Genomic DNA, 24,896 nt, shown 5'->3' on the forward strand with positions numbered 1-24,896 from the left:
TCGTCAGGAGTTAGCAATTTTTTTTTTATCCTGCAAAAGTAGCTGTGGTTATGCGAGCAGGTTTATAAACCTTATTCTGTGGGGGAATTTCTTGCTGTGCACCGTTTTTACATGTACCTGCGACGAAAGTAGTACTCAAAGCAGTGAGAATTGGCTTGTATGCAGGAAACAAGTTGGCGTACGGCGTGCTTGATTCTTATTGATTTTGTAACTTGCCTTGTCAGATGTGCTAGCATAGTGTAGTACAAGTACTCTGCGTCCAGACAAAGCCAGCAATTTTAACGAAGTCACAGTTATGAGGGACCGTGTAATTTTGTGTGCAGATTCTTAATGTGTCATTCAATTTCATGTAAAAAGAAAGAAAAAAGTTCCTTATGCACCTATGTACAGTGAAACCTTGTTAAGCATACCTCGTCGGAGTGCGAAAAAACTGCTATGTGGAAGTTCTCCCTAGCCGAAAATATGTCCACTCACCTTGTAAAACTGAGGTAAACCGTGAAAGAAGGTACACATGGTTCCTTTATATGGAAGGTGCATGTTTACATAGGACCACAAATTGTTTCTATGCTAGTGGCTAAGGATGCCTCACAGTTACTAGTGCAGTGAGAGAGGCAGGGAGAGGGGAGAGAGAAAGAGGGGGAGAGAGTTTATATTCTTTCTCATTTGTAAAGTGGCAGCTTCAAAACCCTGCAACTCAAGATCTATGATGGGTAGGATAATAATTACACCCTTAATGCATTCTTTGATGTCACGAAAAAGCAATTTTAGCAAGCTTCCTGCAGCAGAAATTTCTTAGCAGCTCTAGTCAAAAAAGTAGCATACCATAATGCATAAGTGCACAAGTGCTTGTTTAATATGACATTGAATGACATTTGCAATTAGAACGCAAAAATACGTTTCCTGAGGATTTCAGAATTTTTACTTAATTGATAAAATTAATTTTAGGACCCTCTTGACCCTTAGTGGGCAGGTGAGTAACCACAGCATTCAGCATTTGCCAAGCCCAGTTCCTGATAAGCTCCAAGAGTGTATCAGCTTCTCCTGACCATTGTGCATGGGGAAGCAACCTGACTTTGGGCACGTTTCCTTTCCCCCCCCTCGCTTTCCTTCCTTTTCTCCCGTCATGCAAGGCACACCCTGGTGGCATGCAGGACAAAATGCATGGCAAACCGGGCTATTCCGAGCCTTCCGGAAACCAAGAGAAATCGCCTTCCCAGCCTCCAAACAGGCCACGGACCAGCCCACAGTCTCATTCCCCAGCTTCTAAGGTGCAGAGTCCATTTCTCCCTGCCTAGTGCAGTACAGTCGGGGACAAAAGTCTCTGGACCAGACGTTCCTCAAACGAAGCCAATAGCTCTACTGTTAGCCGGCGGCGGGAGACCACACTTGTGGTGGTTAGTCAAAATTTTGTTCTTTCATGTCCACAAGTGCAGTCTCCAGCCGCCGCCTAATAGTAGAGCTGTCGGCTTCGTTTGAGGAACACCTGGTCCAGAGACTTTTGTCCCCGACTGTACATGCACTGTCTTCCTCTGTATTTCTGTCGTTACTCTCATGAGCCCTGTTATGTGGATTACTGGCAGATTGCCTTGAATCCTGCTGGTGAAATGCCCTGTGGAATGTTTTAACTGCCAGACGGTTTTGCAAAGTTTCAGCATGGCTGGGCTGTCATTAATGGAGAGTAAATGTGGAAAACTGTTGTAAGCCTGTATTCATACTCTTTGCAGTCGGCACCAGCTCACCCCAAAGGTCACATGCTGTTGAGTGGACGCCAGCCGGAACGAGCTACATTGCCATTGAAGGAGCCTGTCGAAGTAAGTTGTTTGTCCTGTAAACCTTGAATATCAGTCATGCAGTGTGTGCTGGGTGTGTGAAGTGACCGAGTAACGCTGTTTTCTTTTCAAGAAAGCATGGACCATCAAACCTTAGTTGTCTGGTTTCTCTGCGTGAACCTGGCCTTCTTGTGGCCTTTACGTGCCCTCATGTTCTTTCTTACCGGCTGCAGCGGCAGACATCCTCTACGACAGCTGAGCTTCATGGCATTAAAGAAGCTGTTTCCTATACCCCTCATCTAACTCTTGGCAGATGGTCTATCTTTACCGACTCCGAAGCCACAGTGTCTGTGAAGCATTTTTGACGTAACGCTTTTTTTCTTGTGTAGCTTACTTCTGCGAGTCTTGTAAACAGTCTTAACCTCGTTGCAACTGACATTGTGTTGTACAGTCGAATCTTGGTGATTCTCACCCCGCCGCGGTGGCTCAGCGGTTACGGCGCTCGGCTGCTGACCCGAAAGACGCGGGTTCGATCCCGGCCGCGGCGGCTGAATTTCTTGAAGGCGAAATTCTAGGGGCTCGTGTGCTGTGCGTTGTCAGTGCACGTTAAAGAACCCCAGGTGGTCGAAATTTCCGGAGCCCTTCACTACAGCGTCTCTCATAGCCTCAGTTGCTTTGGGACGTTAAACCCCAATAAACCAAACCAAACCGATTCTCATGGAGTCTAAAAAAAAACATTCTTATAATCCAAAATGAATGAAATCCGTATTCTGAAGCATGGAAGAAGATGCATTCTTGCAGATCTATGAATACTAGCTGGTTGGATTTATTTACGGCCGCATGCCATCATTCGCTCAATCATGACATGTGTGATGAGCAGACCATGTGCCATTGCTCACTCTAATCCTAATAAAACTAAGTCGCCTTGCTTAAATTTCTACGCTGATCTCGAATCTGTAGTTACCTCTGTAAATTAATTAGTCCCTGAAATGATTATTTTAATTATTCATTGATTAGTACCTTAAATTGAAAAAAATTTGCCCAATAAAATTAGTTTATAATGCATGGCCACATAGTTTAGTCAATAAAGAGTGTAATAGTCAAGTCAGTTTCTAAAATTTATCGTTATTAAAGTAGAATCCCACTGTTACATTCCCGAGTGGTGCGTTTTCTGAGCTGCTATGTTTTTATTAGCCAGTCCCGGCTGTTAGGTCGCAAATGTGGCAGCTTTCCCACTTGCCACATTGCGAATGTCACTTTGCTGATGGTGGTTTACCCCATGCTGATATTTTGATAGCCTACGTTTAGTGCACACAGAATGGTGATGTTGTACCGGCCAAAGTGCAACTCGTAGAACATCGGCGCTTTGCGTTCTGTGGTTTCCGGCGTGTCGCGCCCACACCAGCAGCGAACACACTTGCGGGCAGCATGAATCTTTTTGCGGCTGTCGGCGCATATTCATCACCGCTGCGGTGCGGGCGCAAACGACCGAAGCCGCGAAAACTTAACTATATGGTGGCAAAATCCATGCAGGCTGTGCATATCAGATGCAGTTTCTGCGTAGGTTGGCTCCAAGTTGTTTGTCATTTGTTTTTTCCTTGTCCTGCAGCTTAATGGAGGGACCCTGCTCCTTAGGAAAAAAAAATTAATGAAGTCGCAATTATGCAGTTTTGTTCATTTTATGTAAAAGAAGTCCTTATATGTTACGCAAGTCTTTTGGAGAGAGCATTTAAGAAATTTTGTTGCAGGGAATTTGCTGAAATGCATGCCATTGATTTGTCTTGACATCAAGGAGTGCAATGAGGGTAGAGTTATCATCCTGCCTATCATAGAATTTGAGTTGAGGGGTATTGAAGTCTCCACTTCACAGACTGAAAGCCAAGTCGGTATTCCTGTTTTAGGAGCGGCAACATAAAAACCCCATATTGAAATATTTTACAATTTCCTTAACTGTTCGCTGGAACGAGGTTTGACAGTAGCTGTAGATCCCAAAAATGCCGCAGAAAACCAGTGTATGGGTGATCTTTTATGGTATGGGTGACCAGTGTCCCACATTAAGGTTGCAGAAACTCTTATTATTACGGAGCAGTTCTGCTTTTAACCCTCTCGTTTGCATGAATTACAACACTTCATGGAACTGCAAAAAATCGTTATTGCTCAATTTTTTTGTCTCCGAAGGATATTGCTCAGGTTTTCACCTAATAAATTTTACTTTTACGCAGACGGTTTTTGACAATTTCGGTCAATTCAGATGTTAATTCAGGTGTTTTTTTCTACTTCTTTGGAAGTCCAAATTAGGGAGGTTTTACTGCACATCTGTTCTTGGTGCACCCACCTCGGCATGTTTTGCTAGGCTGGTTCTTTTTGTTTTCAAATGTAATTGTAGGGGAAAAGCGCAGTCACTTCTTGCGCGGCCGGCTAAGAAGGCGAGTCTCCTTTCCGACTACTCATTAGCGCACTCACCACTGGCTGGCAGAGAAAATGTGGTGCACATTTCACAAGAAATGGTGGCAGCGCAGAAAGTTCTTTCATGGCAGACCAAGCAGTTCTAACCATTTTTTTGTGTTCTAAAGGTTTCTACTCCTAATGGATGCTCCGCGTGTGGCTGTATGGTGAACCCTGCCTTTTCAGTGTGTATTTGAAGCACTGTTGAAGCCCAGGTGTGGATGCCATATTCGTGACAGCTACCATTTCATGATCGTTCGTTTCCTCATTGCGTGGATTTTCTCCGTGCACTGGTTGATTGGCCTTTTCTTCTTTCCCTACCACCCTTTTTTGTTTAGGTGGCTTTCTCCTATGGCACCAAGTTCCGAGTGTCCGAGTTCTATCTGCAGAGCTTCAGCCAGATGCCGCAGTTGGCAGAGCTGCAGGGCAAGCTGCAGGCATCCTGTGCAGAGAGCAGCGGGAGCCACTCGCCTGCCAAGGGAGAGATTTGTGCAGCCCTGTTCAAAGATGACGGCCAGTGGTATCGTGCGAGGGTCGATTCAGTGGTGAGTTTTTTTTTTATCCACAGTGGCCTTTGTCTTGAGCGCTCATTTCCAAACGCTTTGTATCTGGGAGAACCTCTCCGCGACTCTGTACAGCGAGTAATTCCAAATGCTTTTGAACTGAAGTCTTCATCAAGGGATAAAGCGTGGTGTGGCTCATGAAGGTTGAATAGCACCTAGTTGAAGAGGTTTGTGACGGAACAGCACAAAACACAGGGACAAGAGACAAGCGCTCACTTACAACTGATTTTTATTTCGAAGAAACACTGCTTCGTATACCTTCTTCACCCCCTCAAAAACATATGCGTCACAACCATATCGTTCAAGCGTCCAAAAGATTACAACATACGACAAATAATCACAGATTTATAATCACATTTTTAACATGTCAAATTCTTTCTTTGTCAAAGCAACAGACGGCGTGCTGACGATATGGTTGTGACGCATATGTTTTTGAGGGGGTGAAGAAGGTATAAGAAGCAGTGTTTCTTCGAAATAAAAATCAGTTGTAAGTCAGCGCTTGTCTCTTGTCCCGGTGTTTTGCGCTGTTCCGTCACAAATGAATAACCAACATGCCCAAGCTGCTGTCCTGGTTGAAGAGGTAGTTCCCCATTTTGCCTATTAAGGACTTCAAAGGAGTTTCTTTTAAAGGGGAGATGCGGGTCTTAAAATGAACATTTTTATTGTTAGAGATATCGCAGTAAAATTAGGCCTGTATATGAATCTCCTCCTCCTGTTTTAAAAAAAATATAATTAGTTTTGAAATATCCTAATAACCATATTATGAAAAAATAACTCAACCCTAATTAGGTATTTCTTTTAGGTCGCTAGGACACTTTCCCTCAATATTCTTGGTTCCAATAGACCTCTCCCTTATGTAAACAGTGTGACGTCAAAAAGGTGTGCCCCAGTGGCCCAATGGGAAAAATCATTGACTTTCGGTTCTGAACCGGTTTTTCTGGTGCCAAGCACTCTCCCACCACCGTTGTTGCCCGATTTGAAACGCCTCACAGCCTTTCTTCTCCCGGTGTGAGCCTTCTCGGTACGGAGCATGTTTTGCCCATCGGACCAGAATGACGTAGGTTGGGAGAGGTATATTGAAATGAAGGTGTAGCCAAATATCTGCCATGCAGGACTATGCTATCTATATTGTTCTTGAAATATATCATCATATAAAAATGTTCAGTTATGTGGAAGCTTCATAATTACCAAATATAGTTGTCATCATTTTTTCAGAAAATTTGATAGTGCTGCGGACGCTGGGAGGATAACGAAGTGTCTTGAACGATGACAACGCCGCAGTGCACACTTGTGTGCTGTTCGGCTGTCCCAAGCAGTCGATCCTCTGCCGTGCAGATTACCTCTGCTGCATTTAGCCATTACGTAACATTTGGTGGAGGTGTGGGGTATTGATCCCAGTACCTCCATAAAATAAAATAGCATATCTTCGAGTTCACTTCTTTCTGAATTCAGTGATACAAGATTAATTGCAATTGCACCATAAAATGTACCAAAATCTTCCGTATGGATAGTCTTGTTGGCGAAAAACGCGAAGCTGAGAAAATGGAATTTGAAGTGCGTGCATCAATTATTCAGAGGTCAGTGTAGAGGCCTCAGAAAATGGCAAAATGCGAACGTTCCAAGAGCATTTCACAGTAGAAAGCAATGCCAATATGTAGGGAAGGGTGCCAACTTTTGAATAAGGCCCAGATGGTGGCCATCGGTGACGTGGTGGCGGGAAGCGAAGGGCGCGAGTGGTGCTGCAGCATTTTTCTCCGAACTCACCATTTTGGCGTCTCGGAGGCATCATATATATCCATTTTTTGAGTACTAGTTGTAGGTTGAATGAGACCTTGAAACTTCTTAGGCCCGTACTTCAGAGTATATTGAATCTGAATATGTCATATGAAAAATCAGAATTTTTGCATTTTTTATCATTTCAAAACCCGCGTCTCCTCTTAAGGTGAAGGACTCATTTGAAGTAAGTGCCGCTATACGAGTTACAAGTGCCATGAAGAGTGGAGAAAACCATTTGGCTGACAGCAAGACCGCTCCCCTCAAAGAAGAGAAAAAAAAAGAAGGGGGACCTAAAAAAAAAAAGGCTGTCCAGCCCTACTTGCACCCAAAAAGATTGAGTCGAGATGCTCTGCTATGGTGCTTCATTGCTTAGAGGCTGCATAACGCTACTGAAAATATGGACATGAGGAATAAAAAATGGAAGCGGAGCCTATTCTTGTGCGTTATGTATGTCTCCTGCATTTATGATGTGTAGTGAAAAATGTGCTTGCTGATATCTTAAGAATAACAGAGGGTCTTTGACCATAGATTTTATTAATGGAGCCACAATTGTGAAATCTTCGAGAAACATATTTTTGGGTGCCGATTTTAACTATGCCATTTAATTGTATGTAAAATAATCCCTTGTGCATTTATGTAATATGTAGAACTTTGAAAATAGCGAAATTTTGGGCTCGAAGCAAATTCGAATATATTAAAAATTGAGTGCTAATTGAATTGGATATTTTTGTGCATTTATCAAATACAGTAGCCAACCGATATTTCGGACTCCAATAATTCGGACTAGCGCGATATTTGCGAACTTCGCTGAGGAACCGTCGCGCACCTCATAGGAATGTGTACATTTTCATGACCGATATTTCGGACTTTGTGGAGTCTAAAAGTTCGAATTTTCGGACTAAAATAGGCGCCAACAATATTGTGATGGATCGTTTTCAACCGAAAGTTCGTTATTTTGGCCTAATATAGACGCGAGCGGCATCGCTGTCACAACCAACCCGTTTGCCGCCACCGCGAAAGGCGCCATCTTGGATAAACAGAATCAGCTCGGCGGGCGCAATCGGACTGGCTTGGATAGGCTTGGCTATTTGTTCTCCATCGTTGCTATTCGAGATAATAAGATGCTCTCCATTGCCATCGAGATGGCCTACAAAGCATAGAGCTATTCTACCAACTCAGAGGGCGCGATCGCATGGAAAACGGTATAGACCGTTTACAGAGAGCACTTTGCTCTGTCCACGACAGATGGCGCCACTAGGAGGTCCGCCACTTCTGGCCTTCGAAGCCGGCGTTAGCAGCATCGGCGCACAGTGCGAAACGCTGCTGCGCAGCTTGTGTACGAATGTCAAGTGACTCTTCAACAACCCGGCTGTGATACGGTTGGCATACGTATTGTTGAATTAATTTAGCTGTGAATGAATTCAGCTGTTTGTTGAATTAATATCTAGAGCTAATATCCCTGCGATGTAGCGTCGGAAAAATAGACGTGCTTGCTACAAATCGCGACACAATTGCCTCCGTTTTTTAGAGGAGCTGTCTTCCAAACAGAAAAGAACGTTAATGTGTTGTTCTACGAGAAAATAAGCAAATCACAAATGCCGCCCGCCAGTTTATTTCAGTGCCAGCAGTAGCTGCGGGAATGGCAGAACGAGCGTACATGCCTGTCGCTTTTCTCACCTTTGACAAACACTGATCCAATACATCGAATGATCGGAGCTTTTTTAGGCCTTTGCAATAAGTGCTTCCTCGGCATCGGCACAATGCTCACTAAACTGTTGTGTGTACTTAAAGTTAGCACGGTGGAAGCGGCAACTGAGCTTTTGCAAAAGTTCTCAAAGGAGGCACTTCGACAAGCAATTCTGTCGCCCAGTGCAAAGCTCTACAGAAGTGTGCTGATGCATGGGATAGCGGTGAAATTTATCATGACAGGACTTTGCATATTTCCGATATTATTCTGGCTGGCTACATCTGCGGGGGCTGAACTCCAGAGCAATTTTCAGTTTTACTTAGCAAGAGCACGGTCGAAGGTCGCCGAGCTTCTGAAGTAGCCCTCGAAGAACATCCTACTCTTTCTTTGGAAGCCGGAATGTTAATGGAGGATAAAGTAAATAGTATCTGGACAATCGGCACACGCACGCGTACGTTCAGTTGTAAGTCTTGTGCACAGTGCTTAGCAGCGAACGTTTTTGATAGCTGTGAACACATATTCCTCCATTCGGCAAAAATATCGAGCTCTAAAAAGCAAGCTGTCAGGCATTGGCTCGCTTTTAATCTGCAGTTCAACAAGCTATGCAGTCCACCAATAGCGTTAGGTGAATTGCCTCAATAAATATGAACACGCAGATAGCTGACCACGGTCTGTTGACACATTCGAGCCAATGCGGGCAGTCTGAAGGAGACGAGTAAGTGAGCTGGTTGAAGCAAACATTTTTCAGCACCAACTCGTTCTATGCGCACTCACACGAAGTTTTTGTGCCGTCCGGCAGCTCGTTATCCACAGCGAGAGCCGAAGAAAAGTCTGCAAACTGACTGTTCTTGCTTCGTGCAGCGAGTGCATTTATTCGCGGCATGACCGTGGCCGCGTCGCACTATCTGGTATCATGATGTGGTATCATGATGTGATGTGATACACATTTTCCTTCTCATTTCTGAAGCGACAACTTCAAAACTCTATAACTTAAGTTCTATGATAGGCAGGAAGACAATCTCACCCTTATTGTATTCCTTGGTGTCAAGAGAACCCAATGGCATACTTTTCAGAGTTTCCCACAGCAAATTTTCTTCAAAGCTCTCCGCAAAATACTAGTATAAAAGTGCATAAGTTCTCAAGGAATTGTTTTACATGAAATTAAATGACATATTTAGAATCAGCACACAAAAATACATATTCCCTGAAGATTTCATAACTGTGACTTCATTAATAAAAATTTTTTTTTCAAGACCAGTGTCCCTCCTTAAATTACAGATGAGATGTTCTGCAAAACATGGCCAGAAGAAAACAAACTTATTAAAGGTGTGTGGGTATCAAATTTCTGGATGTGAAGCGAATAGGAAAATAACAATTGGTCACAAATGAAATAAAATAATTTCAACTGTCAGTAGAGATAGTTCAAAATAACAGCACTTTTGCACAAAACACAGGTATGAAAAGAAAATACAAATTTTGTTTTCATCCATCATCAACGTTGTCACGCCTCAGCAGTGACAGAACCGCACCACTCCCGAACACACGGGCACCACGCCAACAACAACCTTTATTGCCCTTCTCTCCCATCTTCCCGCCGCCGCTCCCCCTCATGATGATGATCACTAGGCGATCCGCTAGCGCCCTCACGTTGCATCCCCCGGAACTAGTCCCTCCGCTGCCAGACTGTCCTAACCATAGAGTTTCTTACTATTACCTAGAGGGAAAGCTGGCAGCCCGTCTATGGGAGTTTGCATGGCGACCCCTCAAGACCACTTCAGCCACCATGGGCGCTCAAAGCATCATGGGGCGGTGAGCTACTTGTTGCGGAACTGCAACTTTTGGCCAAAAAATAATCAAGAAATAAAGCTGTTTGATAACTACAAACGTCCTAACATTGAAAATCTTGTCTAATGATTGCAACAAACAAGCAGAAAAGCATTTAAGTGCAAAGTTTGCCCAAAATAAGAGACGACTCGCTCTCCTATTGGCCTAGTAATGAACACTACAAAAACTAATATTTCGTAATTAACAGGTGCACTTTTAAAAGTAAATATGTTTTCAAAAAAGATGTTGTTGCTTAAATACTATAAGAGGTTTTTTAATGGCATTTCGGAAAAGTGAAACCTTTTATTGACGTCATGTGTCGTCGCGTTTTCACTACTATGGGTTTTGCCCACTGCGTTCGCGCGAAAGTCGTCTGCGCACACTCGAACAGCGTTTTTGGAATGAAATGTCTTAGTAGTGTCGCTCCGTGTTCCCAAAAAACTACGACTGTGCCGCAACAAGCAGCTCACCGCCCCATGATGCTTTGGGCGTCCATGGTGGCTGAAGTGCAGCGCCGCCAGCTTTCCCTCTAGGTAATAGTAAGAAACTCTATGGTCCTAACAACGTAATTTGTTATATGTGTAAGACCTGCCAGGCATTAGATAAGGAAGTGGGAATCGTATTAGCAATAGCAATAACCTTTGTTGTGTAGGCTAATAACTTGTTTACAGTTCTTTGAATAACAATTGCTGTCAGCGAAAAAAAAGTGAGACTTGATGCTTACATCACAAAGGGGTGTACTGAATGCTGTCGTGAAGCATTGTAATGTGTCTGATATCTCCTTACTGGAGGAGTGACATCAGTGATCGATGAATTGCTATGCAAGGCACTGCTGGCAAAATGCAGCAAGATGGCTCATGAAACCGACGGAAGATCTGGAACTTCAGCTGCAACCCAGCTGCATCTTCAGCTGCAATGCGACAGGACAATCTCTTGTCACAGTTGTTTTCTTTCGCGCTGCCCAAAACTGGTAAAATAGTTTTGGATTGGAACGGCCGCAAAGTGGGTAAATTTTTCGGACTGGAAAGACTTAAAATAGTTCTGCTTGGTATATTTAGAAAAGAAGAAAAGTTTTTGTGCTGGTGGCAGGAGACTAGTAAATGGAACGTCATGCACTAATTAACTGAAAATGTTGGAAAAACCCCTGGAGTTCCCCCTATAATTATTCAGAAATTCCAGGCATTCAGTGTTGATCAGCAGTCATTCACAACGGCCATACTTTGTGGGTTGGATGTAGCTTAGGACATATTACTTTGTGAGCTCAGTGCGCCTCCAGATATTTACTATTAGTAGTGCCACTGAACCACATTGCCACGCTTAGTTTATTTTTGGTCTAACTGTTGTAGTATGCTGCAGGGTTGTAGCCTCACAGTTGTACTGCTTTTCTCTCTTTCAGGGGGCAGTGTGTATGGTGTACTTCATTGACTATGGCAACGTGGCCCCAGTGGCCCCCGAAAATACTCGTCCCCTTCCGGATGCCTATCTGCGACTGCCAGCACAGGCAGTGCATTGCCGTCTGCATGGGGTGCGTCCTGTGACCATCAACATAGGCTGGGCAGTGGAAGCAACTGCAATGCTGGCCACCATGTTTCAAGGAGGCCCAGTGGTCGCTACTGCACTCAGGCGGGTGAACGACATGCACGAAGTGGAACTGGCGTCAAAGAAAGGTGAGTGTTCGTGGAAGATTCTCGCTGCTGGCACCAGCTGCTTGCAGCCATGGTAGTCCTGCTCCCAAGATTGCTTTCGGGAAGAAAAGGGGGCATTTACTGTGGTCGCGAGTGTATTCAAAGTGTGTGCTCTTCAAGTAAATATTGTGTGGCATGTTCAGCAAAGGAGCTTCCTCTTCAATTATACACCATAAAACATCACGGAAGACCTGTCAGGTGAGACTCTGTCGATAATGACAAACATGATGGTGTAGTACACATTTACATCATCATCATCATCTGCCTTAAATTTTCACGCTTAAATATTTCCGGTATTGTTCACCAACCTGTGAGATTTGGAATCTAAAGGCAAAATACTCCAGAGGGCTTTTAAATAAATGTTTTACTGCTCAAAAGTGCTTGAGGCTGTAAATTTTGGTACTCCAGACTACGCCAAGATAGGTGTTCCTCTACTCAGAAGTACTCCAAAATTTCCTCCAAACTGAGTTTTACAAGTACCATCTCTGCATTTTTCTTGCTCACCATTTCGAACATATGAACCAAGAAATCGTTTGAAGAGGAGCATATTGCCAAGGTTCTACTGCAGCTTCATAAATCTACCACTGAGCTTATTCACAGTTGCTTGTACCCTACCAGACAAGCCTGTTGTCCAGTGAATCAGATAATGACCCCGACCCCAAGGCATGGCGAGGGGACTTTTGTCAGCACTCTTTGACATGGCTATTAGAGAGATGGGGTGCACTGCTTCCTCCTCATCTCCCTTTATGCAGCCAGAGCACCCCTCAGTTAGAGATTTTAGTTTATAACCTCGCACGATTATGGCGGCTAATGGGGTGCAGGGTTGCCATGCAGCAGCCTCCTGTCTCCCTTGCTAAATCTGACAGTGAAAAGGGTCTGTATGTGATTGCATGATGGATTGGAACAGGCAGTGCAGAACAGTTTCTTTTATGTGGGCATCGGCTTGTTCCTATTGTGACCCATCTTATTTATGTCAACAGGCCAGAGTTGTCCTGGTTTCGTTTGGACTATTTTTTTTTCCTCTTCAGGTGAGGAGCTCTCTATAGGCAAGGCACAAGTGTGTCTTGGCTGGTGCCTGTTGCAAGCCTCTGCTTTCCTCTGCAGGTGGACAAAGTCTCAACCAGCAGCTGGTGGCCAAAGGGCTTGCTGTCAACCTGAATGCAGCTGCGGGCCCCGCGGCTGCTTCAACAGCGGCCTCAGCTGAGGGACCAGGCATGACTCACCGGCCGCCCGAGCGCATGCGCACTGTGTTGGACCTTGTCAAGGTCGGAGACAAGCTGCCCATGCAAGTGACGGTGTCTGCGAAGGAGGTGGTGTGGTGCCTGGCCCTGATGCCCGATTTGGCCGCACCCTTGGTCCGTGTGGAGAAGGCGCTGCACGATGAAGCCATGCAACTCGGCGGCCAGAGCAAGGCTTATCAGTAAGTGTGGGGCAGCCAGTGCCAAATAAATATGACCTAGTCAGTTTGTTTTGTGTTTTAAAGGGACACTGAGGAGAAATTGAAGTTGGCTTGTATCGACCGAATACCAGCTCCTGATTACAAAAATGCCACTCATACTGACAACAAAGCTCTTTTAACGTAGAACAGAGCAAGAACCAAAATACAGGTATCGCCGCCACAGGCCAAACTCGCAAGTACAAGCGTGATGACGTCATAGGACAAAACAGTGTTGCTAGAACCAATGGTTCTAGAAACACTAGAACACGAGAAATCACGAATCAACTGAGGCACAGCCAATGCATGCGCAAATCTCCTTGACGTCGCCAGATGGCGCCACGTACCCGGCAGCTACGCGCGCCTGCAGCATCGGAACCAATGAGCGCCTGCTCAGTGGCGGTAGGCTGGCTCCCGGTATTCCGCTAACGGCATCAAGGCACGCAGTATGCTAAAGGTGTCTATTTGCGAGAACTTCGTTGACGACTTCGAGAACGGGATCCATCGTAACGCTGGCAAAACGCGGTGCAAACGTAAACGAAGCGACGGTAGCGACGGCCGTAATAGCTGATAGATGCCTTCAACGTGCGGCCGGCGGTAGCTTTCTTTTCGGGTGCTGCCAGGCCGCACTGCTGGCCGCCAGAAATCACGGAGAAATCACGTCATGTGCACGTCACTTAGTCCTGTGTCGTCATAAGAGAATCCCAAGTTTGAATCAGAGCGGCGGGAAAAACTTTTTCATCTTCGAATCCAAATTTCTTAGAAATAAATGCATCTTTCGCTGCCGGCCAAGTGGCAACAAAGCTGTGAAGTGCCGAACTATCGGATTTTGCTGTAAAAAGAATATTAATAGAGCTCTCCTCACTGTCCCTTTAAGGGAGAGACCCCTCTTATACCTACAGTAATCCCTCGTTATAACGAAATCGCTTTACTCGAAATATCGCTTTATTCGAAATTTCTTCCGGTCCCGACCCAAACGCATGCATTTTAAGCCGCATTACTCGAAGCGCACGAAGAGCTTGACCCGCTTAGAGCGAAGTGGCGAGCGGAGGCACCGCCGCCACTGAGTGTAGGCATCGCTGCCGTGGCGGCGACCCTTTGCGCATACAGTGCCAAATTAATACTGCCTCCGAATTAGACTCATGCAGGCATAGAACAGGCCACAAAAGTACCAAACCCACGATCGATGACCTGCCTAGTAACGGGCACCAAGAGAGTGCCGAGTGTCCCCTGCTCAGCGGGGCCAAATTCCATGGTGCAGCGCGCCCGAAGCGTTAATCTCGGTCGGAAGCGCATTCCTGGTGTTCGCCGTGACAGAATCCACATGAAAATAGTTTTCCTCGCGCTTTGCGATGCCAGAAAACCGCGGTGTCTTGGATGCGGAAAAGTGGCCTGTCATGCTCAATTCACGCCATTCGACTAGACAAACGGTCTAAATGCGTGGTAGGGTCACTGAATTTTGTTGTTACGGCGGGGACACACGTGCGAAAAGCGAGCGCGATTCACCGCGGCGTGAAGTTGCGAACGGCGTCGCAGCGTCAGATTGCAGCTCGCCGCCTGCGTCCAGCCTGCTAGATGTCAACGACGGGCTGCCCGCAGCAAACGCAATGTCGGGAAGCGGGAGCCAACGCGAGCACAGAGAGCGGCAGCGTCATTATGACGTAGGGCGCGCTCCTTTGAGCCGGGCCTGCCTGCCCACGGCCGGCCTCGACGCGCGAGCGAGCGCGCGTGTAGAACGGCCGTGGCCTTCCAGCCTTGATGCCGGCCGCCAGAATCTGAAAACGCGATAGTATTGTTCGTTCAAGTTCATAGCTAGCCCTGGGGGTAGAGGTGATGACTGCAATACAAGCAAAGTTCATCCAATAGCCACTTTGGTGCTGCTCCTGCCTGATGTGGTTCGCCTGCAGTCTGCTAGCTTCGTTGCTGAAGGCGTCGCAGAAATCTAACGCATCTTTTGTTATGGGACTGATTGAGCGCCAGGTGTAGCGCCTTTATTTGAGTGCTGGCCAGTCCCGAAGTGCTAACAGCTGCGGCATCGATGTGAAGCCGGCTAGGCTTAGCGGCGACCAGGGCTGTCAGGGAGCAGCGCACACTTTGTCACCCGGCATTCCTGCAGGTGGTGTCGTTGCCGAAAGCTCCACTCTTGCACAGGCATGCTGTCGTTGCTCGAATCTAGAAGGGAGACTTTATAGTAGCATGGCTGCTTTGTATTTTTCTTGTGCGAACGTGAAGCCGAGCCTGCCGGCCTGTCGGATCAGCCTGTATCCCGTCTGGATCACAAAAATGAGCTAAAGCTTGTTCTTGATATAGATAATAAACTCTGGTATAAGAAATTTGAAAACTGTATCATCTTTGAGGATCACTGACCAATACGGAGTTGCGGGTACTAGTAACAAATGTGCTACGAGCAAATTTTGTAGCGAAAGCTACATTGGCCATGAACTTGCGATTTCGCTGTGGCAGTGCTCCGAGGAGGCACAGAGACCGACCTTGAGCCATTGCCTAGCAACCGCCGCAGCTGGCGCACGCCGTGCGGCGTCATCTGCCACAATTAAATCTCAACTGTGTTAGCTTTTTTTCCAGTGGTCTCTTATATCGAATTATCGCTTATAACGAATTTTTTCACCGTCCCGCTCACTTCATTATAACGAGGGATTACTGTATTTATTTTTATTTGTGAACAGATTCCCACCTAATTTTCACTGTTCGTGCATTTTCATGTGATGATTCCTAAACTGTGAATGTTCCAAAACTGCAGCCATTTTTCTCCTTCAGCGAACAGTTTTAGATGCATCATGAAAAATATGTTTTGTTTTGAAGGAGCATGGTCAAACTTTTCTTTGCCTTTGGGAACCCGAACAGCGTTCAACATGGACCCACAGCTCCACTGTGATAGAAATGCGACATTGGAGAGCTACGGGGATTTGGGAAAGTTTAGAGAGTCAGTAGTGCCTGCAGCTGCCTGGCTTGTTGATTGGCCACTTCTCAGGGCGATTGTACCAATGAGTGTTCGTGTAGTTGGGTGACATTGAACTGCTTGGCCACGGTTGCTACTGCATTCGTATCATATGGACGGCCACATGAAAGTGTTCAGAGCACCCAAATTTTACATTGCGTGCACCATGCACCTTGCTAAGGGAATTCCAGGGCCAGGGACTTTGTCGTACTGAAATTCTATCAGTTGTGATCATATCAGCTGGATATTATAGTGGTATTTTTTTCTGGCCGACCAGGTACATATCTGTTATGAAACTAGTTTCAAATTACATTGAACTGTAACTCTCAATTTAACCTGAAACATGCCAGTGTGCGCTGGATTACCTCCCCCTAGTTTGTACAGTGGTACCAACTGTAGCTCCAAAATGTAAGTGATTGGAAGAGAGGCCACTGTTCTTGGAGAGCCTAGCTCTACCCTTGATATTTCTCTTGCAGAATTACCTGTCATTTAAAGGTGTTGTGAATGGTGACTGTCTTGCTGTCACGTGTACAAATTGCGATCATTTTTTCACATTTTAGAAAAAAAGAAACATTGCAAATGTTCATCATGCCTGGTCACCTGTGTTTACCATGCAGGGTGACTGCTGGAGATTACGTGGCGTCTAAATCAATGGAAGATGGCCATTGGTACCGTGCTTATGTGACTGAGAAGACTGCCGACAAGCACACTGTGCGCTATCTGGATTACGGCAATGACGAGGACAACACAGCCGTTTTTCTGACGGCATCGAAGCACAGGGAGGTTCCAGCTGCAGCAGTCCGTCTTCTTACGTCCGACCCTACATCCTTCAGAATGGGGCAGCTCCTTTTGTTCACAGTTGAATTGATTGAGGGTCGCACAGTTCGAGGAACTGCTTCATCTGAAGAGGATGGCAAATCAGTCGGTGGATTAGGTTTGGTGCCTTGGAACGCTGACCTGTTCTCAGGAGGATCTGCCAAGTCTGCTTCATCCAGCCCACCTACTCCTGTAAGAAGGCCTTTGGCTTGCCCGACTTGACCTCTGGGTTCTAGATTGTGGGGGTTACCTTGGGAATTATTCTCACTAAGTTGTTTATTTTTGTTCTTTGTGCATTAACATAACTGTAAATTATACCTATTTTATGGGCTTCAAAAGCTGTGCAGTTATCCCATGGTTCTTGAATTGGGTGTCCTGCTTTCTTTTTTTCTGTTTGTTCTTGTGTACGCATGTCACCAGCAGTTGATTCATTGTGCTGCGAGATGTTTTCTTACACAGAAGAGGTAACAAATTTGAGAAGGGTGGCATCAGGAACGAATGTGCTTAGATTAATCGCAGGGCTAGTTATTTCCACATCCTTGGAATCTCCACGGTGCACAAAAACAGATGTGGACTGACAGGAAGATGACGCAACTACGCAGAGGCCAGCATCTCAGCACAAAGTGTCCTGGCCTTGTCATTGTCTGTTTTCCTACTCTGTGGTGAATTCGAGCTTTCTGCTTCGTCACTGCGAGAGCGGTAGCCTGGACCCATAGCAGCTTCTGCAACCAACCTGTTGCTTACTTTTTAAAATTCCCAGCTCCTCTACTTGCATGCTAGTACAGTTAAACCTCGAAATAACGATGTCTGCAGCATCCACATTTCACTTCGTAACATTGCAATCTAGCTACATATAATTCATCTCGCCATGCAAGGAATCCTTCAAAATATGTTGTGAATCTCTTATGGATAAAACCTTCTTTTCCAGTGAAAGCATTGGGTAGTCTGATGCTTCCGTGCTTTCTTCTCCAACAACCGCGTTGCACCTTGTTAGTTCATTCTACCACAAAAAATGCATTGTGGCTCATGTTGTGAACTTGCCTCAGCACATCTGTTGCTTCTGAAAGGTGCATTTCAAACTTATGCTTAAATTAAGGCATTTCTGGTGTCACAAGGATTAATAAGCATTACTTTTTCAATGATAAAGCTGCCAATTATCATACGTGTAATGGACCCACCTCATATTCAAGTTGGCTTTGCCACAATGAGCTTTGCCCTAATCATGGCATCACTGGCCATCAGTGAAACGAGGATAAAGTGCTACTTGGTGCGTTGCTGCTTCACTGGTGCCTATAGTGTTGTTAGGAGAACGCTGTGAAATTCCTGACCTTGCTGCGGGTGTGTGAATCTGGTTTCACCCAAAAACAAAGGGTCCTTTGCTTAAGCCACCTTATTTTAGCTTTAAAAGTTTGATTACTCGTGTTTGTGCTCATTGCCTGCTCTTGGCTGTTTATGGCAGTAAACTGCTGCCATAATGTGGCTTTTTCATGGGTTAGACCCACCAAAAAACACAAGCACAAACAGCATTCCAGCAACCAAGTACAGCTGCAGATGGATTTTTCAGGCTTGGTAGGACATGAAAAATGGCCCGAATGGTCCAAAAAGTATGTTCAGCGGTTTTTCATTGAAGTTCGAAATTACTAGACAAAATTAACAAAGTCCAAAAAATTTCTTGGTGAATGTGCTTTGTTGCTCAGTGCAGTGAGATGCCTGGGATGTATATTTTGTTTACAAAGGAGGCAGCTCTAACTGGGTGTTACGCTATCTAGTTCTGGGGTACCAATCTGCAATGCATATATGCTGTCCCTGTTGCTTCTCATGCTCAGCTCTCCCCCACTGAGCCTGCCCCTCCCAAGCCTGCCCCTGCCAAACCCACCCCCAACTGAGCCTGCTTCCACTCCTTCTGCCCAGCCTGCACCAAGCCTTGAGTCAAATGTGGATGCAAAGGTCCTGCATGTGCCCCAGCGGAAGCTCCCGTCTGACAAGCCTGACATGGCCCTAGTCTGGAGGACGCCAGATGGGCTCTTCGTGCAGCAGCAAAGCTTGGCTAAGGAGTGGCAAGACATGACGGGGGCACTGAACGCCTGGGTCAAAAGCCAGAGCCCTGAGCCTAGCATCACAAAGTACTCCAAGGGGGACTACGTCTGTGCATTGTTCAGCGCGGATTCCATTTGGTATCGAGGACAGGTAGTTCTGCTCTTTTTCTTTGTGTGTGTGTGTGTGTGTGTGTGTGCGTGTGTGCATGCATGCGCGCTCAAGCATACTCCATCGGTAGTAACCTCGTTCAGAAAGCTTTCTCTGTGTATTTATGAAAAGAAGTTCAGAACAGTAGATACTTTTAAATTAGGAAGTTGGAGGCAGTGCTGATAATGACTTCTCTTTTTTTCAGTGCTCAAACAAAAGTACTCCTTTTTCGATTATGAGCTACAGAAGGCATTAGAAGTGGTACACATTTAGCAATGTGGTGTTCTGCTATCACTTGACTTTTTTTGTCACTTTTTTTATTGCCTTGTGCCGCCCTATTTCTTTTAACTGCTCCCTGTCATGTTTCTTGCGACATCCTTCGTTGTGGAATGCCTTGCAACTTCTGATTCTTGTTGTTGTTGTTGTTGTATTTGACCTGCATGAAATGGCTGTTTACTTATTTGGAATGTATTTTTGAAGGCTCTTGTGGTCTCTTGGGCCAAAAAAGTTTTGAGAACCCCTGTGATAGGCACCATGCACGAGGTGTCCCATGCGCTGGACTCGTTCTGGAATCTCGAACATGCGGTGCCGCATTGCTGCTAACTCGTCTTGTGGATTCAGCATTCGCACCAGAACAAACAAAGCGTTATGCCGAACATAAAATTAGAATGTTGTGCATCCATGCTAGCGCCGCCCGCCATGCTTAGGCACTATAGAGTGCGCCATTCGGCCAGTGTCGCTAGGCCTAGCGTGCTTCGTACTGACGCTGCAGGTCTAATCTCATTACCAGTTTACGATCACACAATCACCTCACATTAAAATGGATGTAAATTGATTTCCGCAAGGCCTTCAACAGTGATGCGCATGGAAAAACAGGCCAAGTTAATGCCACCTCACATTGATGGCGGTGGGTCACACATGTAATGAGCTGCTCTGAACCGTTGGTCATTCGAGTGCTAGAGCTTCGGAGGAGCTTGTGGCATTTGCCAGTAAACTGATCTAGCAACCTGTTTTACTTTTTGCGGTTAATTCGTACCGTCGTCGGGTGCGCAGCATCCATACCTTCATTGTGTTATAGATTTGAAGGATTCACCGGGATTGCACTAATTCGTCATAAAAACGTGTGTTGCCACATAAAAAAAGGGAAGCATAATTGGGGCTTCATTGCAGTTGAAAAAAAAATATAATGGAAAAATGCCAGTCCCATGTAAGGGCTGCACCTCGTCAAAATGGCAGAAAAAAAAAGTGCTACCCTCTGAGTTTATATGTGAACTTAAAACTGGTAAAGTAAATGCACAAATTCTGTATAATGCATTTTGTCATTTACTGTTCACAGTTGTCGAACTTTGCTGAGTCTATTGTTTTGAACTGTTTAAAATCTTGAGCATTTGTCTGCACAGGTGTTCGCCTAGTGGACCACTAACCTCTAACAATAGGCACTCGTGTATGCATCACATTCTCTCTTTTGAGGGGAAATCAGATAGTGTGCGAAAATTGCTCATGCACGAACATGCTGATCTTTGCACTTGGTTACTTGGTCACTGGTGCACAGGTGTTGAGTGAGCAGTCCCCCGACGGAACATACCTGGTGCTGTTCATAGACTTCGGCTATGGGGAGCGGCTGCTGGCATCTTCACTGCACCCGCTGCCTCCGAGTTTTGCAGAGAAGCCGCTCTTTGTCTTCTGTGTGGTGCCCCAGAACGTGCCCACGGAAAATCGCCGGCTGGCAGCTCTGCTGCTGCAGGAGCCGTTCACAGCCGTGCAGGTGGACACCACCCGGGCAGGTCTGCCACTTGTTAAACTGGAGCGCAAGGATGGCACCTGCCTCAACGACCTGGTCAGCTGTGCACCTCACAAGGTAACCGACTTGATTTGTACAGAGGTTTTTGCAGTTTAAACTACAGTCAAACCCACTTATGGCAATGTTGAAGTGCCAAGGAAATATTGTTATAACTGATACTTATTATGACCAGGTTATGTTAAAAAGAATAAAAAAGGCCGCCACCATCTGGAAGGTGAAGTAACGAGCGTTAGCTGTTTGGTTTACTAGAATTGATATGAATGAGATTAAAGCACGTGGTAGGTGGTTGTTTCTACAATGCCATTGCAGATGGCGCTGTGATCTCAGTGTGGTAGCAGACCCCACGGAATCTCAAAACTTGATGAGTAAGAGCTAACGCTCTTAAAAACGACAAACTTCAGAGCATTTACCATATTTACAAGATTGTAAGCCAACTTGAATATAAGTCTCCTCCCCCACGTATCGCATGTCAGGAAAAAAAATGTTGCTCATGAGCATATTCCAAAGTGAAAATGTATTATTCACTGTACCAGTCGTCCACGCTTGCGCCATCGTCCTCATTAGTGCTGTCGTCGGCATCGCTGCAGCCCCATAGCACGTTGTTCTAATGTCATCGTCCGGCAAAATCCCCCACCCCCGGATAATTAGGAAATTTATCCTGGTCCCTTGAAGTGTGAATTAATGTAGTTTTATTGTAATAGGAGTTGTATATTGCATTGGTATGCCTGAAGCACCGGTGGCTGTTAAAAGCTGACATTTTTATTTTCTGCATGAATATCAAACTTTGCTGAACATTGAACTTTTTGAGCCATGGTAGCAAGAAAATGTCTTGGGTACTAACCTGCACTGCTTGCTTTTTCTTGCTGCAGGACCCTGCACAGTCAACAGCGACTGGGTCAGCAGTGCAGGAGGAACCGCAGAAACCACCTGTTGCAGTCCAGACCCTTGTAAACGTTCCTGAATGTCCCCTTCCCAAGGGACCATTCGATGCTGTTATCACAGCAGTGGAGGGCAATCTCGTCTACATCCAGCCTATCGTTCATGCCTCGGGCCTGGTGAAGGTCACGGAGGCACTGGCTAACAAAGCCCGGCAAGACCCCGGCTACAAGTTCACCGAAACACCTCCTGTCAACCAATGTTTGCTGGCCCTCTACTCAGAAGATGAGCAGTGGTACCGTGCCCGCGTGGTCTCGGCAGATGAAAGCGGCTCCATGGTATACTACACTCTCATAACTTTCTGCAGAGTGTTCTTTAAAAGCTTTTAGTGTTCAAGGGCTTCTTGCCAGTCTGTGAGTTTTTCATCGCCAGTTTTTCAACGAGATTAACGTATGAATGACTTGCTCGTAACCGATTTTCTTTGTAGAATGAAGCCTGAAATTTTACCTTTTGACTGGTTGTCGTCTAGTACTTGCTGTTCGGTTCACACTGCGATTTCAGGCACCTCATTACTGAGTAGCAGTTGCAACTAGAAAAGTGAAGATGTTTCCAGTTCTGTTTGGCCCTCTTGCCCTTTGCTGCTCCTAGTCCAACTGGTCCACTTTCATCTGCAGGTGCGGGTGCAGTTCTTGGACTACGGCAACACAGAAACGGTGTCTGTCAAACTGTTGTTGCCGATGAAGGAGGAACTGGCCAAAGAACCTGCCTGTGCCCTGGCTGTGCGGCTTGAGGGTACACCGGTGCTATCGCCCAGGGCCGGTGAAATCCTCTCCAGAGAACCACGGGTGGTGGTGGAGTTGGTTGACAGCAGGGACAAGCCACCGCTGGTCCGCCTCATGCTCAAGGGAAAGTGCATCAACTCCACAGCTGCCTACACCGAGCAGGTATCTCCAGTGAGTGGCATTCCTTGGCCTTGTTGTTTTGCTCCAGAATTTTCAGCATCACACCTTTACTTATACTCCGTCTCACAAGATGTTTGCAGCGCTACGAAAGGTAGAGCTCTCTCGTCCAATCAGGATGGCGCACTCTACATTAGTGTGTTCCTACGCGCCTGTGGCTCGATCCAGGTGGCTCGATCCATATGAAAGAAGGCGCACTAGTAGTTAGCTTCTTTCTACCTCTAGCAGGTGGCACTTGATGTCTTTTTATTCTTTCTTTGGTTTGTTTTTGGACAGGTGGACGCCCGTTCCAAAGAAACTAGCCCCACTTTTTTTTTTTTTGTCACGACCTGTTCTCATCAGTTCCTCTGTTATCACGTCACAGTAAATTTCAGTAATCGTGTCATGTGCATATAAATTTATTTACTTCAGCGTGCCGAGGCAGCCGAATGTCGATGGTAGTGAAATGCAAAACAAGCCCATGTGCTGCGTGAAAGTCGGCGCACGTTAAACGGGCTCGATCGGCTCATCGTCCTCATCACAACTGAATTCAGCACTGCTGGTTGTGTCATCCTCCAGGTTGACAACAATGGCCGGTCCCTGGTCAACAACATCGTTGATGATGTGGTCCGGTTTTCTCATCATATCTTCCTCACTGATAATATGCTGCACATAATTCTTCCATTTCTCAACAGTCACTTGCGTGATGCCTTGCCAAACCAGAGGCTCGACGTCTTGGAGCTTAAAAGTCTTGTTTTTGCTGGCCACGAAACCCTTGACGTCGCTTCAGACAAGCTCTGTCGGGTTCAGTTGGCAGTGGTACGGTGGCAGGTGCACAACGAGATGGCCAGCAGCTTCAGCAATGCAGTCCACATGGAATTGCTCCCCACCTGTGTTGACACTGCTGAAACTTATGCTTAAATTAAGGCATTTCTGGTGTCACAAGGATTAATAAGCATTACTTTTTCAATGATAAAGCTGCCAATTATCATACGTGTAATGGACCCACCTCATATTCAAGTTGGCTTTGCCACAATGAGCTTTGCCCTAATCATGGCATCACTGGCCATCAGTGAAACGAGGATAAAGTGCTACTTGGTGCGTTGCTGCTTCACTGGTGCCTATAGTGTTGTTAGGAGAACGCTGTGAAATTCCTGACCTTGCTGCGGGTGTGTGAATCTGGTTTCACCCAAAAACAAAGGGTCCTTTGCTTAAGCCACCTTATTTTAGCTTTAAAAGTTTGATTACTCGTGTTTGTGCTCATTGCCTACTCTTGGCTGTTTATGGCAGTAAACTGCTGCCATAATGTGGCTTTTTCATGGGTTAGACCCACCAAAAAACACAAGCACAAACAGCATTCCAGCAACCAAGTACAGCTGCAGATGGATTTTTCAGGCTTGGTAGGACATGAAAAATGGCCCGAATGGTCCAAAAAGTATGTTCAGCGGTTTTTCATTGAAGTTCGAAATTACTAGACAAAATTAACAAAGTCCAAAAAATTTCTTGGTGAATGTGCTTTGTTGCTCAGTGCAGTGAGATGCCTGGGATGTATATTTTGTTTACAAAGGAGGCAGCTCTAACTGGGTGTTACGCTATCTAGTTCTGGGGTACCAATCTGCAATGCATATATGCTGTCCCTGTTGCTTCTCATGCTCAGCTCTCCCCCACTGAGCCTGCCCCTCCCAAGCCTGCCCCTGCCAAACCCACCCCCAACTGAGCCTGCTTCCACTCCTTCTGCCCAGCCTGCACCAAGCCTTGAGTCAAATGTGGATGCAAAGGTCCTGCATGTGCCCCAGCGGAAGCTCCCGTCTGACAAGCCTGACATGGCCCTAGTCTGGAGGACGCCAGATGGGCTCTTCGTGCAGCAGCAAAGCTTGGCTAAGGAGTGGCAAGACATGACGGGGGCACTGAACGCCTGGGTCAAAAGCCAGAGCCCTGAGCCTAGCATCACAAAGTACTCCAAGGGGGACTACGTCTGTGCATTGTTCAGCGCGGATTCCATTTGGTATCGAGGACAGGTAGTTCTGCTCTTTTTCTTTGTGTGTGTGTGTGTGTGTGTGTGTGCGTGTGTGCATGCATGCGCGCTCAAGCATACTCCATCGGTAGTAACCTCGTTCAGAAAGCTTTCTCTGTGTATTTAT

At 46.0% G+C, this 24,896-nt stretch overlaps 1 protein-coding gene across 1 annotated transcript in view; it reads left to right on the forward strand.

The window, feature by feature from the left end:
* LOC149354487 (tudor domain-containing protein 1-like) overlaps window positions 1-24,896 on the forward strand; it is a 43,691-nt gene that overhangs the window by 13,126 nt on the left and 5,669 nt on the right. Inside the window, exons 10-20 of the mRNA XM_089575988.1 lie at window positions 1,131-1,268; window positions 1,725-1,811; window positions 4,553-4,759; window positions 11,461-11,731; window positions 12,854-13,169; window positions 16,758-17,148; window positions 18,868-19,143; window positions 20,693-20,998; window positions 21,811-22,155; window positions 22,492-22,770; window positions 24,498-24,773. Of these exons, the coding sequence (XP_089432114.1) occupies window positions 1,131-1,268; window positions 1,725-1,811; window positions 4,553-4,759; window positions 11,461-11,731; window positions 12,854-13,169; window positions 16,758-17,148; window positions 18,868-19,143; window positions 20,693-20,998; window positions 21,811-22,155; window positions 22,492-22,770; window positions 24,498-24,773 (2,892 nt within the window). The remainder of the gene's footprint in view (window positions 1-1,130; window positions 1,269-1,724; window positions 1,812-4,552; window positions 4,760-11,460; window positions 11,732-12,853; window positions 13,170-16,757; window positions 17,149-18,867; window positions 19,144-20,692; window positions 20,999-21,810; window positions 22,156-22,491; window positions 22,771-24,497; window positions 24,774-24,896) is intronic.

The sequence above is a fragment of the Amblyomma mixtum genome, chromosome 3 (assembly GCF_055824585.1).
Source record: "Amblyomma mixtum isolate Tamu chromosome 3, ASM5582458v1, whole genome shotgun sequence".
Lineage (NCBI taxonomy): Eukaryota > Metazoa > Arthropoda > Arachnida > Ixodida > Ixodidae > Amblyomma > Amblyomma mixtum.